Source organism: Strongylocentrotus purpuratus, unplaced genomic scaffold (assembly GCF_000002235.5).
Source record: "Strongylocentrotus purpuratus isolate Spur 01 unplaced genomic scaffold, Spur_5.0 spur5_contig_854, whole genome shotgun sequence".
Taxonomy (NCBI): Eukaryota; Metazoa; Echinodermata; class Echinoidea; order Camarodonta; family Strongylocentrotidae; genus Strongylocentrotus; species Strongylocentrotus purpuratus.
This window is the reverse complement of record NW_022145562.1, coordinates 664,602-679,938: the sequence shown is the minus strand read 5'-3', so window position 1 is coordinate 679,938 and position 15,337 is coordinate 664,602. Positions and strand designations below refer to the sequence as shown.

The following is a 15,337-nucleotide window of genomic DNA, read 5'->3' as shown; positions in this document are numbered from 1 at the left end:
AGAAAAAGGGGATCATGGGGGACTGATGGTCACCATTTAGGCATTGTTTGCTATAAAGAGGGCGCAAGTAACTGTACGCAGTGCAGTGGGGCTTTTATAGGAGACAAAACATTGAAGAAAAGGTGCCAAATATTTCATAAGGAGATCTATAAGATAATTTTGTCTATTATATGTTGAACACAGTACAACATGTTCCCACATACATCCAGTGTGAGGACTGTAATAGGAAGACGTTGAATCATTCCGTCCATTTTTATATCAAATGTCTTTCCCCTGTGATAGAAATTTATTAAATTGGATGTATTGGTAGTCTTGACGACTCTTGAGTATTTATGAGTATGTTTGTATTTAGGAAGTCTGCAGCTGAATAAGATTGTTGAATATTTGTATGGTTGCTACTCACTTTTCCAAATGCTCCTTATTTAGAAAATTAATTTTCATGAGGTTTGTGATGGCCTCTTTTCATAGCATACCAATCCTAAAAGGTAACGCATCAAATTTTTGAATAAACACTTCTTAATTGAATGTCTGATGAATAATTCTCCCGGTAATGGATGTTTCTGTGGCAAGATTAATGAACAAAACCATATATTATCATTCTTATTTAAACTGTATAATGATAGTTGAAGCACATGTATCCTTCTCATATTGATTTTTTTCCCCTTCAATTGTGAAGTTAGTGTTAACTAGTAGTTAATTTTTGTTTTTGAATTACTTCTGCTGAAGGCAAAGCTCACCAGCATTCCTTTCAGTCTAAATTTCATATCAAGGCGTATATCAATTTTTGTTTTGTATTGTTGGTGAAATCACAGAAATGACTGCAATTAGAAGAATATTGCTTTTTAAAAAGTCCTGTATCCTATGTGTTGTAGAGGTACATGTCAAGTATTATCAGAATTATTTGAGCCCCATGACATTGAACTGGAATAATACGGTGTAAGTTTATTTCTTTATGAAGAGAAATGGTTCTTGAGTTTTAGCTTTCAAGTTTTAAGTGAAAGAAAGATAAATAATTCACTATTTTAAATCAATTTTTGAAGTTTCAAAGTGCAATATTGATGTAGGGTTTGATGCAGAATAGTGTTTACATTCTCATTTATGAGATGCATTTCGAAACAAATCCTTTTACTTTTTATTACTGTCCTTTAAACACACACACTCTCTCTTATTTCTCTATCTCTCTTTCACACACACTCTCTCTCTCTCTCTCTCTCTCTCTCTCTCTTTCTTGTACTCTTTCTTCCCCTCCCTGCTCTCTCTCTCTCTCTCTCAGGTTTCACAAAATTATTTTCCATGATGACTAGTTGCAAAGGAAGGGAGATGAAGAAATAACTATTACACTTATTTTCTGTCATCTTAAACTACAGCTTGGCAGTAAAAGTAAATCACCAGTACAGGGGTATATGTCTTTTGAGGTGAAGTGGTAGAGCACATAAAGCGCGTCTTCATCATCTCGAGATTGCCAAATAGCCCGCTATTTGGGAAATAATCCCGAAGTAACATTGTTCCTTTTCCAGATTGGACCTTTAGCCATCTCCAGGGGTCCATCATTGCGAGATGTTAGATCAACAGAAGTAGTAAAAGACTTTGGTGTGCTAAATTACCATGGGTACCTTAAGAACATAGCTTTCAAGCTTGCATGAGGTTTTCGTTAGCGTTACCTAGCTGTCTCTAAACTCTTGGGTTCGTATTCTACTTATTTAGTTAAACCCGACTCTGGGTCAAAGCATAGGTCCATGGTCTAAGATTATGTTTAACAAAGGAAAACTTGGACTGCAGACTAATTTCATTTGTCAAACATGATTTTTTTTTTTAAAGCTTAGGCCCAGCATCGATGCATCAGGTTTGAATGTTAGTAGAATACATGCATTGCTTATCAAAGGTTCTTATTATGAAGTTTTCAAAGTATTCTGTAGATTGTGTCAGGATGTTGGAAATACGTGTCTCCATCCAAGATGGATGTTACAGGTATATTGCACTTGATGCATGAAATGTTAGTGTTTGTTTCTTTTGCTTTTCTCGTTTATTGTCATGTTGACATTTTAATCTGTTTAAAAGAATAAACAATTTCTCAAAGAAAGAGTGTGATTGATTTTACTTTCATTTGTGTTTATACAAGACTTTCTATTAGCAAGTATTGTGACCTAGCTATCATGTAGTATGTGTATTATGATATTCCCCTGGGACATGTAAAATAACTCCAGAAGAAAATTGTTAAGTATCTCCATAAATTAAGAAAGACCTCCTGGACAACTACCCCCTCCCCCTCCCCCTCCTACCACCACCCCTTCCTACCACCCTCCCCTCCCCCCCCCCCCCCCCCCTTCCTACCACCACCTCCTAAACAGTAGGCCCTACCCCTACAACTACACTCGGTAATTGTATTATTCATCACCTCATTGCTCTTAGCTCTCTCTCTCTCTCTCTCTCTCTCTCTCTTTGCTCTAAAAAGGTAGGTCTACCTTTAAACATTTCTTGGTAGGCCTACCTGTCAAGAAATGATGGAAAAGATCTTCTTCCTTTTTCTTTTCTTTTTTTAGGCAGATAGTTGTGGAGAAATAATCCTATATGGTCTATATTTGGTCTAATGACACTTTGCCTCACCCCTCCCCCCCCCCTTCCCGGTGCTCTGGATGTACATTAAAAAAAACATATGTTACCCTCCAAATTCAGAACAAGAAGCCAGAGGTATTATTTCAAGAATGTAGTAGCTTGAAGTAAAATAAAGGCCCTCATTAAACAAATCCACCTTTTAATCTTCAGTTTTTAAAACAAACACCAAAAACATCAAGTTTACAAGGAGTATGAATAATCAAGTTCAAGTTCAATTTTTATTTCCACATTTGATTTTAAAAAACACAAGTACAATTTGTATGCATATATATACATTGACAAACGTTAAAATGAAATATCTTCAATTTAAATCATGTGGTGGGGGGGGGGGCAATGGCCTATCAAGGTTATTCCCAGAGATAATACAATTTACATAAAAAGTTTCTTAAATGTGCTAAAAACGAGATAGAAGTACAGAGATTAAAATAACACAAAGCATCAATATACAGAATTAAACCAGACAAATCCATTACAACAACAAAAGAAAAGGAAAGGCATTTATGTAAAAAATTATCCGAGTTATACACATTAATTTACGAGATATTTCTTGAGCTTTCTTTTGAAAAACGATACTGTTGGGCATATTTGAAGTTCATTGGGCAATTTGTTCCATAATTTTGGTCCGGCATAAATAATTGTTGTCCTTGAGAAATCATAAGTAAACATTGGCAGATGGAAAAGATTTGATTGACGAGTTTCATAATTAGTCACATTTCTATTACAAATAAAACAATCATCTAGAAACTTTGGAAGTATATTTTTACAGTAAGAAAAAATAAAGATACCAATCTGTTGCTTATGTATAACATAATTTTTTAATAACCTATGTTTTTTTAATATAGGAGCAATTTAGTTGTTAACTGTATATTCCAAGTATTAGGAAACCTTTAGAGCAGAAAAGATTGGTCAAAATGCTCTTTAGTACTTAATTGTTCTGGGTTTTGTTTTTTCAGGAAATTGCTCCACCCCCTTCCCGATGAAAAATTTTAAGCTCTTTCTTGTGTGTCATGTAAAGCCATACCACTTCCTACTGACAAAACTTGGTTCTTCTCCATGACTGTGAGGAGTAAAATCTTATGGGTAAAACGGGGCGAATATTTGGGGACAGGCTACTCGGGCCTGTTACGATGTTCTCACTCTTAAAAATATAATCAATAAATAAGGCATTTTGTTGAAAAAGGTTATCCTGGGCGAATATATGGGACATGAATATGACATATACCCGGTACGTCAAGGAATACGATTAAAACAGTTTAAGTTCAAATTACTCTTTAACTTATTAGCATGTGAAGAATATCTATATCGTTTCATAAAATCTGATCATGATTATTGTTTGCAGGGCAAGTGCACAGAAAATTATTATCATTTTTTTAATGATTATGATTACTCAAAAATATTTGGAACAAGGTCTGAATCTTTCTCAAAAAATATTGTTTGATAATGAACAATTACAGTGATATGATTTTAGGCAAGCAATGTGATTATATAATTTCAAATTACGTACTTTAAAACAAATCTATTAATTAATTTAGCTTCTTATGTTTTATATACATACAAAATAAAATGTAACTTTACAAACGTATTCGACATTTATTTAAAAGAAATATTATGGAGGGCAGATGTTGAAAAGGATTACCTTTGAGAAAAATGCCTCTAAGTATACGATATACATCTGTGTCGATTTGAGGGGCTTCTCCTTCCAGCTATGAAAAATTCTTTAAATTTAAAAACTGATAATGAAAATGTATACTTTAATGCTTTTCTTCGGAAGAAGAAAAAAGATGGATAAATCTTCCCTCCCCGACACACGCACGCACGCACACACACCACACACGCGCACACACACGCATACACACACACACACACACATCACCACCACCACCACCACCACCACCACCACAGGCTCTCGCGGCGCCTATGCATATCATAACCCACATCACTTAGCTCCCCCACAGTGCTAACAGGAACTCCCTGGCTGGCATTATTACCTTCAGCATTCTCATCTTCATCACTGATTGATGAGCAACACTCGTCCACTCAAAGGGCCTGCTCCATCGTATATACGCAAGTAGTCCCAATCAGGACTGTTCTACCACCACCACCACCGCCACCACCTTGCGTTGAGCTAATTCTTGAACATGAAGAAGTTTTTCATTGGTCTTTTATCTTTGTCTTTGGTCATATTACATAGTGGTAAGTAATTCAAATAACCAAATATACATGCACTGAAACATTGCTCATGCAGTGAAATGCTAAAGGATATTAATGGGATAACAAAAAAATGTTACAGAATGCTGTTGTTGTTGGTGGTGGTTTTTATGGCGTTTTCCCAGGCGTTTTCCATCGTCGTTGGATAATTCAGTTTCACCGTGCATTTACGGGGGGGGGGGGGGGGGTTAAGTATCTACTAAGACGATCGAAATATGTCATGTCGAGAAACAACGTAGATACACAATGCAGGATACATGCCTTTCATCTCCGTCATCTATGTTTAAATCTGTCACGACACCATTTCAAGTTCCTTTCATTAATATGATATTTTCGCAATGTAACTGATTTAATGCATACCTCTTTGTGAAGTACCTCGATACAAATTATTACATTCACCTGCTACAAATAATGGTATCTCAATAATGAGAATGCGAATTGCATGCTTTATTTTTTGCCAGGTAGGACAAACATTGTGTCTTGTTCTACCAAGGAGTTTCAAGAGCTGGAGACCCAACTGGCAACAATATAAACCAGTTCATAGATACAATCTGCGCATGGGCAGATAAAGGTCATTTGTACCAAAATGGTAAAACCCACAGAGATGAATACTGGATATGCGCTCATGAAAGTTATGTAACATTATTCATTTATGCACCAACGGTTCATTCTATGATACGCAGGTGGAAGTATTCTTTTTAAGAGGTCAAACAAAAGGTATTCATGAAGCACATCTAGGACTTTGGCAGTTATTATTCTAAAGATGCTCAAAGTGGAACCTCTTCATGTGGAAAAGATCTTTGGATATTTGGGGTCATTTGTACCATGTGCTATCTGTAAACTCCCTTATTCCAAGCAGCAGCCATTTTCTATGGTTGCACAATAGCATCTACTGGTGTGCTGTTACCTTTGATGTCCGAGGTTAGAATCCGCCAATATCATTGGAAAGCTTGGGCCGTGATTTTGTTCACAATGCAATATCCTTAATATTTCACTTTTTAATTGAACTAACAAGGGGAAAATCGAACAAATGTTAAAATATGAATAGAAAAACCTTATAATTTTGTCAAGAAATTTGCTTACATTGTATAATAGCAGCTTTAATTTGTGAAAAATAGTAACATTTTACAGTCCTAAAACCTGCAATTTGACGCTTTTCCGTTCATGTTCAAATTTGTTCATGTACAGTTCTTAATGATGTTATATGTCAGATCAGTGCCCACATGCCCAGTCGAGTAATTTTGATGATATTTAAGGAAATTTTGCTCCATTTCCTTTCGCTTACCTCCTGTAAAGATAAGCACTTTGTACTGCTCGTATTATCAGACGAGTAGTAGCGAAATAGTTATCATTACAAAAGCATATTTCCCTTTGAAAGTGACCCGTTAGTTTGCAGCTAAGCAGGAATCTTTTGTCTTTTGTATCTGCAAGGAAGATCCAGTTAAAGGTAAAGACTAGTATTGGAAACGCCCCAATTTCAAAAAATTAAATGGAAGCTCTCATTACCAATCATGTGAAAGAATATGTTTTGACTAATACATGATGATAAAAAATTTGCCGGGAAACCGCCTACTAATTCATATATTTGGTAATTTTTTTTCTCTCATGGACTGTGAGAGATATAGGGTAGTCCCATATACATCTTTCTGTGTATAGTGCTTGTAACTTTACGAAGAATGGGCCAAATTTCTTATCGTTTTGATGATTCCAGAACCTTGCAGATGCTAGATGATCAACCTTTTCTGATCTATTCCACAACTTTTCTTTCACAATGCAATCGCATGACCATAACTGGTCTTTACCTTTAAGCACATGCCTGACATATTTTCTCCTGGCGGCATCGAAGATGGTACAAAGGGAATGAACTAGTTAGGACTCTAAACTTCCTGGCTCTACCTTATGAAAAGGGCTTATTATGGTGTGCTTATCATCTTAAAAGTAGGGTAGAGCTGTTGTGGATCGCGTGCATATTTCAACACCATTTTCGTTTTATCTATTTTTTATAATGTCAGGGTATATTGAGACCCAATCATGGCACTGGAATATATAGAACGTTTTCCCCTCTCCCCCCCCCCCCCCCCCCCCCCCCCTCGCTTCCATGTCTTCAAAGAATCCTGGATCCGCCACTAAAAGTTATGATGGTGCATCGTCTTTAAACTGAAAGAATTTATGCATCTTGATGATGTAATAATAATAATAATCATCAGTATCAGTGTACGGAAGTGTGAGGTGATCCCTTTGAAACTTCCGGTCGTTTCATTGAGTGGTGCTTCGTTCTAACCTGAATTATTTTTGCTCGCATGGCGGGTTGATGCACATATTTAATTGTATGGAAGCATTCATGTTAATAAAAATGATAGTTATACAATGTATTATTGATGAAAATGATAATGAATGTAATCACGCAAGTTTTCTGCGCACGTTTTAGGGAGCTTGCGGACGGTGATACCTCTCGCTCCGCCCAGTTATCATCGACGGGACGTTCAGGTAATATAGCTGTGAGGGACCGTTTTGCAATGACATCGTCAAAAACCCAATGGCTTTGAGAAATTGTTACCATCGGGTTTCAATGTCTTTACACGGCATGAAAAGTCCTCGTGTTTTCGAAATACATTATCCTGTGAAAACAAAGTCATGAATTTACAGCCGGCAATTATTATGAGTGGTGCAGAGAATAATTGAAATCGTTTACACTGACTGAATTTCTTGCTAAAATAATGTTTGCTTCTCGTTATGGAAGATGGCGACAGCGACATCATCTGAATATTGCAGTAGGGAGCCTAATCGTCCGGTGCCTATCCTTTCTCTATTCAGCATAGGATTTTCTGTCCTTGCTAACACGCTAGTCCTTGTCATTCTACAAAAACAGCAATCTATAGACGACAACACACGACTTATGTACCGAGTTTCTACCGTTCTTCATATCATTTTTAGTACTGCGTGGAGTGGTTGGGCTTTTGGCCTTCATATTTCAGATGCAGAAAAATCTTGTAGAAAAGTTTCTGATATTTTTGCCTACGTGTCGTTCGCCACAAACTTTGCACAACTTTCCTGTTATTGTTTCATCTGTATTTGTAAGCTCATATTTCTAATTCGGCCATTGCGTTACCACATTCTCCTAACGGCAGTGAAAGTCAAGTTTATACTCTTTGTCATCATCATAATTCCGCTTCTAATTAATATTCCATTATTACCATGGCTGCATCCTTTGCTTGACTACCACACCGCATCGTGCTCAAATGGTAACAGTTTCGAATGACCAGGCAGCTTAATAGTCGCTTAATTCATTTCTCCAATTATAATCGGCCTACTAGTCACCACTACTGTTAACATCATCATCTTACGGCTAATATGCCAACAGAATCGTCGACTCGATTGGATCCCCATGATCAACGGAGCACCTAGAGTTAGGCCATGGCGTTTGCCTGGAAAGGTCTTGACCATACTGATCTTGACTATCTCGTTTTATGTATGCTGATTGCCATGGATAATTACGAAGGGCAAAGCCGCTGGATATTCAGATTTGTTAGGTGGTTTCAGTGGCTGGATTCAACCTTTACTTTATATTTTTACAAGTAAAGAAGCAAAGGAGGTTGTTAGCTCTTATATCTCCAAACTCCGAATGATTATAACACGTCAGTGAAAACACTTCACATATAAGATTAATCCCATGATCTAAAACATACCTGTCGAATTTATATTATTTTTCTTTGTTCACAAAATTGTATTTGTTTATGTTTTCAATGTGTGTGGCAACTATTCTGTTTAACCATGATCACCATTTACTCAAGAAGCATACATTTCGTCATAAGGGAATAGTCTCCTGACGACGGATATTCAACCTGCTCGAAACGTCGAGCCACTCCCGCCACCTACCTTCTCCAACCGGCGCTGATTAAACGAATTCGTTTTCACTGGCTGCCTGCCGTAGCAGCAAACGGAATTTACAAAAGACTTAACTCCGTTTCGTTGACGATCAGACATAGACGAAAGATTTCAAACAAACAGAATTTTGAATTCCTTGCTCAATTTTCCTGATAGAGGTGTCATTTGAAAGTGCAGAAACTGAATTTTCTAGAAATGTGACTTTTTCTTCGAAATTCAGATACCGCCCGCCAAATGACTTTTTTGTTTCCTTCCTTCAAATTGCTTTTAATCACTCATGCGTGAAATATACATCATATGAGTTGCATCAAATGAAAGAGGAGGATCTAAGCTTTACAAATATGTGTCATTTATTAATTATAATTGTGATTAAGTTATGATAAAACATCGATAATTCTCGGATTCGTTTTTTCTGGGTCGCACTGTATATACCTCTCCACTTTCTTCTTTTCCTACTTTTACTTTTTAATTCAAGCTCAGCGTTTTACGAATGCTCTTCAATGTTGCTGTCTTTACAGTTTTGTTGAAGACGCACTTGTTTTCAGAAGATTCTGAATGTGTGTTTATGAAGTAGAACTGTTGGGAGTTCTTTTCTTGTTCACAGCGCAGTATATATACTAGCTGTGCTATATAATTTGATATAATTATGGAAACGTTTTATTGTCATGGTTGTTAATTACCGCAGGATTGGGTTCGCGGCCATAACTCGTTATTATATCTATTTCAATATAGATCCGTCAAATTCGTCTGTCTCCATACAAAATATTGAACACAATGACAGGCACTGACATTGCACAAATATGACCACGCTATATCATTGCACCATTTATGACGTATTTAGATTAAAATTAGGCCAATATGTCGTGGTAATTGCCTGTCGATGTATGATGTTAATTAAGAAAATTTGTAATACTCTCTGTGTGTACAATAAGATTGGCTGATGACATTATTAACACGTTAATAAATAACTGCCATGTGGAGGGAAGCAATAAATGAGCATTTTTAACCACTGTACATATTGTAATACCATCAATATAAGACAGCATGTCAATACAAAAAAATACAAAAAATAAACAGTGTTAAGAGGTTATCACGACTGTTCAAACGAATTGTGATGAATAATTATTGCGGATCACGTGCATATTAAATTTTAGGAACACCCATTTTCTGTTAATCTTTTTTCATTTATTTGTATTTATGGTCAGGGGATATTAAGACCCTATCATGGCTCTGGAATAGAACATCTTCGTTCTCTCTCTCTCTCTCTCTCTCTCTCTCCCGCCCTCCCTCTTTCTCTCTCTCTCTCTCTCTCTCTCCCCCCCCCCCCCTCTTCCATGTTTTCAAAGAATCTGGATCCGCCACTAAAAGCTATGATTATGCATCGTCTTTAAACTGCAGGCATATTGAAAAAACATTTGTTTAGCTATCTGTTGTTGGTATTTCTTACGTTTGGATGTTCTCAATGTTTGTTGTTTGTACACTATGGCCCGAGTCTATAGGAATTTTTATTTGCACCCGCGTACCGTTGCGCGGTAGACAATTTGATGTAAAAAACATTTTGATCAGTAAGACGTGAGGGGCCCCTTGACTTAACAATTATCATACACCTCGTGTGAATTAGCTTCTTTTTTTGCAATTCATATTTTGTTCTATGCTATTTGCAATCTCAATTACACACGATTCCATTTTTAGATGCTGAAACGCGCACAGGGAATGGAAGTCAACAAGGTGAAGAAGGGCGCCTCATACGTCATCTACTGGATACTGGATATGACGTCAGAGAAAGACCTTTCGTCCAAGATGGCGGACCAGTTCTCTTTAACCTGACCCTTCATCTTATGGCAATTTCAGATCTCGTAAATGACACGTTTTCTATCACTCCCATAGGCAATACGGCCAATATTATGATGTCATGGTCGGAATACTCTTTTATTGTGTACTAAAATGACTATGAACCTATATTTTGTTAATTTGTGGAACATTATTGAGAAAAAAATATTGCAGAATAATCAAGTTTTCGCGAAGGGATAATAACAAAAGATATCGACTGCAGTATGTGGAATAAGCTTCATATTTTATTGTCAATAAATTTGTGTACAGGCCTACTCACAAAATAAACGAACTAATCTTGAGCTCTGGTATAGGAATCGTATGCCGAGAGAACATGGCTCTAATTCTTTCTGGATTGTTTATCCTGCAGTAGATTGATTGTTTGAACAAGTAAATTATAAGAAACTCACAAAAACTTGCTGGAAATCATCTTCAATAAAAAGCACAACTCTCATTTTGCACATATAGTGACCTGTGTTAAAGCACCTCTAAAATGTTGGGAGCTCCAAATTCGCCAAAAAAATCGACGGCAAAATTTCACTTAAATTGTATATTATAATGTAAAAGAGGGTGTCATTTAAGACACACTTCTGCAAAGATTTCCCGAAAGTCAATTTGAAGACAAATATTGATAAAAGAATACTTATTTTGGGTTTTCTGTTGTACGCAGAAAACCTAAATGTTGTATTCTTTCATTAATCCTTCGACTTCAAACACATTTGTTTTGAAAATCCTTGCAGAAATGTGTCTTAAATTACATCCTCTTTCACATTATGATAACATTTAAGTGACATTTGTGGGGCTTCCAAAACTTTGGAGGGGCTTTAAAGCGCATTGTGTCGGGCCTACTTATACCTTGATTTCCTATTATCTTTCTATGCTCATTACTCAGCCCCTATACATTGTCTACCAAAATCTTTTGGTCCATGTCATTTATTTGTAATATTGAACGTTGCAAGGTCGATACGTGCGCTATATAAGAATCCAATATTATTATTATTATTCTTCATTGTGAGTTTTGTTGGATGTTGCGAGAATTTATTTTCTATCATTACCAGAACTCAAGCTTATCTTTAATTTATACCTATAGGAATATGAGATGACTGATATTGATGCAAGGTTGTAACATTGCCACCATTACTGTTAATTCACTAATTATCACAGTTATTTCAGTCATAGATGTACGTAACACCCTCATTACTTTAAATAATGAATAATAATATTTCAAAATATCTAGTACAAAAATTGCGTTGGAAATGATTATACAGTGCGTCCCAGAAAAAAAGAACCCGAGAACTATCGATGTTTTATCATAACTTAATCACAATTGTAATTAATAAATGACACATATTTGGAAAGCTTAGATCCTCCTTTTTCATTTGATGCAACTCATATGATGCATATTCCACGCATGAGTGATTAAAAGCAATTTGAAGAGAGGAAACCAAAAAGTCATTTGGCCGGCGGTATCTGAATTTCAAGGAGAAAATCACATCACAAAAGACTTAACTCCGTTTCGTTGAAGCCATGCATCAGGTCTGTCGTCTTCTTTGTGCATGGCTAATCGTCAACAAACGGAGTTAAGTCTTTTGTCAACGCTGTTTGTTGCTACAGCAGGCAGCCTGTTAAAACGAACTAGTTTGATTAAGTTATGGAAATGCAAGCATTATTTTAAACAAAGAGAACTTTGTTATTCCTTGCTCATTTTTCCTGATTGAGGTGTCATTATGAAAGGGCAGAAATTGACCTTTCTAGAAATGTGATTTTCCCTTTAAAATTCAGATACCGCCCGCCAAATGACTTGTTGGTTTCCTCTCTTCAAATTGCTTTTAATCACTCATGCGTGAAAAATGCATCATATAAGTTGCATCAATGAAGGAGGAGGATCTAAGCTTTCCAAATATGTGTCATTTATTGATTATAATTGTGATTAAGTTATGATAAAACATCGATAGTTCTCGGTTTCGTTTTTTCTAGGACGCACTGTATAGCTAGCTATTAGCTTCATCCTATGTATGTACATTTCTGAATGGTTCTAATATTCTCAATTCGTCATTTTCTAGGATGCCAGAACTCAGATTTTGTCGGGTATATCATGGTTTTTCATGGTAAGTATTCATATTCACCAAATTCTAATGTATATCCAGTCACATATTACCGGATTAAATTCCCCAGCGTATACGGTGATTTAACTCAATTGTTTTAAACACAAATGTGATATTATGTACAGGAGTGTAGTCCACGAATTGTTTTTAAAAAAATAGAAAATGTCCTAACTTTTACACTTTACAGTTTCCTAACCGTGATTCTTCTTGACTTTCGGAAAGTTATGTAAAAGTAAATGGAATATCTTCTGAAATCAAAGGAAACATAATTATGTTAAAATCTCATCTTTTCTCCCATAATATTCATGAACAAATGAAGGGTGGCATACATCTCCCTACTCTTATCATATCCGTTCCCCGTCGCACATACAATCATAATGCGTGTATAAATTGGGCAGATATTCCGCATATCTAATTGTTTAATTCCAAAGGTAATTGACATACTTAAACTTAAAACTTAATGGCACTTCCAAGAGACATATGCGATCAATACAATCACAAACATGTTTGGACCTTCTCATTTCCCACCGTATTTTTGCGAAGGTACACCACCTCATCAAATGCACGGTTGTCATTATTCGTTCTAGTCCACTCGCCTTTCAGGTTCTTATAGATCAAAATAGCAAGTACTGAGGCGTCGAAACGATGCTTCGGTAGTTTTGCTCCACGCGGTGAGATACAGCGATACCGCAGAGCACATTGTAACATGGGTTGTACGATGGTTTCATGTACGTATGAGCTGTTCAGGTAGAGTTGACGATTTGCGGCAGCGTGCGGCGCCAAGTTTTCTGATTGAAAGTATTCTGTTCTATTAACACCTAGGTTAGCGTAGAGTTGGGGATGAGTGAAATAGTACTGATGTTGAATTTCTTCTTTTATCTTGGGATCGAAGCCATGAAAGTGTGTCATGTATCCATGGTGTTTCAATGAAATTGGTATTAGATTCCGCAGGGAGGCTTTGAGGCGGATTGACGAATCTCCCCAGAAAATGGCGCCAAATTCCCGCAAGGTTATATCAATTATGATTGGTTTCCAGGCGTACGTGTGCAGATTCTTGACATGTTTCGGATAGGAGCTGAAAGGGAATTCTCGCACCTGAACATTACACAAGTTTTTGACATTTTGTAGAGAGGTCGTATTTAATCCCATGTTGTAGAGGATGATGGTTTTCTCTGGCATGAACTCCTGAATAGTAGCAATCCAAGGCATGACCTCTCCATAATGGTTCTGAGAAATGGCAGTTATGATACGAAGCCTATCATACAGTTCATCAACAGGAGGTATCCATCGTTCAATATCAATTTGTGCATTCTGAAATTCGCCAAGATGAGGATAGTGATGACGAGTATCACTTTCAGCAGTGGAGCAAGGAGCACATTCCCGTCTATTGTACACTTCGAACTTCTCGGCTTTCTCAACCAACTTTCGGTCTTGAGGCTTCGATTCGTAACGGGGTATTGAATTCAGGTAGCTGATACTCAAGGAGATGCTTGCTACAGTTACAAACCAGGCACAACCAAGACGAAAGGAATACGACAGGAAAGATTTTGAGCTCATTATTCCAGTGTCCTCCTTTGGCTAAGAATTTCAATCTAGATTTTCCACACTGAAGATTGACGCTTATACTCAAATAAATATGTTTAAATACATAAAATGTATTGGTGAATATGATATATAATAAAGTTAAAACCCGTATATTATTCACATCGAGCAATTGATGATCAAATCGATTACCTCAAAATCACGCTCCAGTCGAGTATTTGTCCGAATTAATTCCAACTTTTGATCACATATTATTTTTAGTCACAATATGCTCTTAATCCCTTAATGTAATGTCCAGTCATGAAGAATTGGTAAAGAATTAACAAACTTGCAAGGCAAATGGCTAACGAAGCATGGTTCTCAATGTAGCAACCGCTGTGCATGCACCAACATGCAATGTCATGTAGCGTATGGCTCAAAGCTAATACTCATTGTTCTAATTAAGAGAAGCGGAAGGTCTACCTTGGATAGATTAATTGATCCTTTATCTCAAGTTAAGCCGAGAATAAAACATGACAGACCTCCTGAACATACCAGGTGAATCATACCAGTAAAAGATATGGTTATAATTTCAAGCTTCCGAGGGTTACCCTTAACTTGTCATGTTACGTAACTCTAACCAACAACAACAAAATATTTTCATGTATTAAGAATACAAAAAAAGTTCTATATTATATTTGCTACGAAAACTCTTGGGTGATTTTTTTTTCTCCTTTTTCTTATCGTCTGATACTGAAAAGGCACTGTGTATATAGAGTCCATAGATATCAAATGTGTGTTTTGCGTGCAATGTTCTACGACTGTTTACATTTTCTTATCATTTGTCCGATAAATTGTCATCCATCCATTATTTCTGATTTCTGTTTTTTTTTACGTGTAAAATCCCTCCATCAGTCTATGCATGGACCTCCGTGGTCTATGCTAGTAAATAATTTTACGTTTCACCCTGCACTATTTGGTTGATGATATTTTCAAGATTAATGTGATTTTTTCCCCTCCAAATCCGTGAGTGCATAAAGCATCAGAAGCACGAGGTTTTTGTAAATTATCAGGGCGTGGAATGAACTATCTGCGTGAGTCGGGGAGGAAAAAAAAGGGAAAAAAGATCAAAGCAGCTTCTGAAAAGAGACATGCATGCGTATACGGTGTTGAAG

General features: G+C 36.6%; 1 protein-coding gene across 1 annotated transcript; it reads right to left on the bottom strand.

The window, feature by feature from the left end:
• Positions 1-12,986: 12,986 nt before the first annotated feature.
• On the bottom strand, positions 12,987-14,739 carry LOC105446392. Its single transcript, XM_011683155.2, has one exon. It carries the CDS (start codon positions 14,196-14,198, stop codon positions 13,137-13,139), a length of 1,062 nt encoding a protein of 353 aa, XP_011681457.2. The 5' UTR covers positions 14,199-14,739; the 3' UTR covers positions 12,987-13,136.
• Positions 14,740-15,337: the final 598 nt, after the last annotated feature.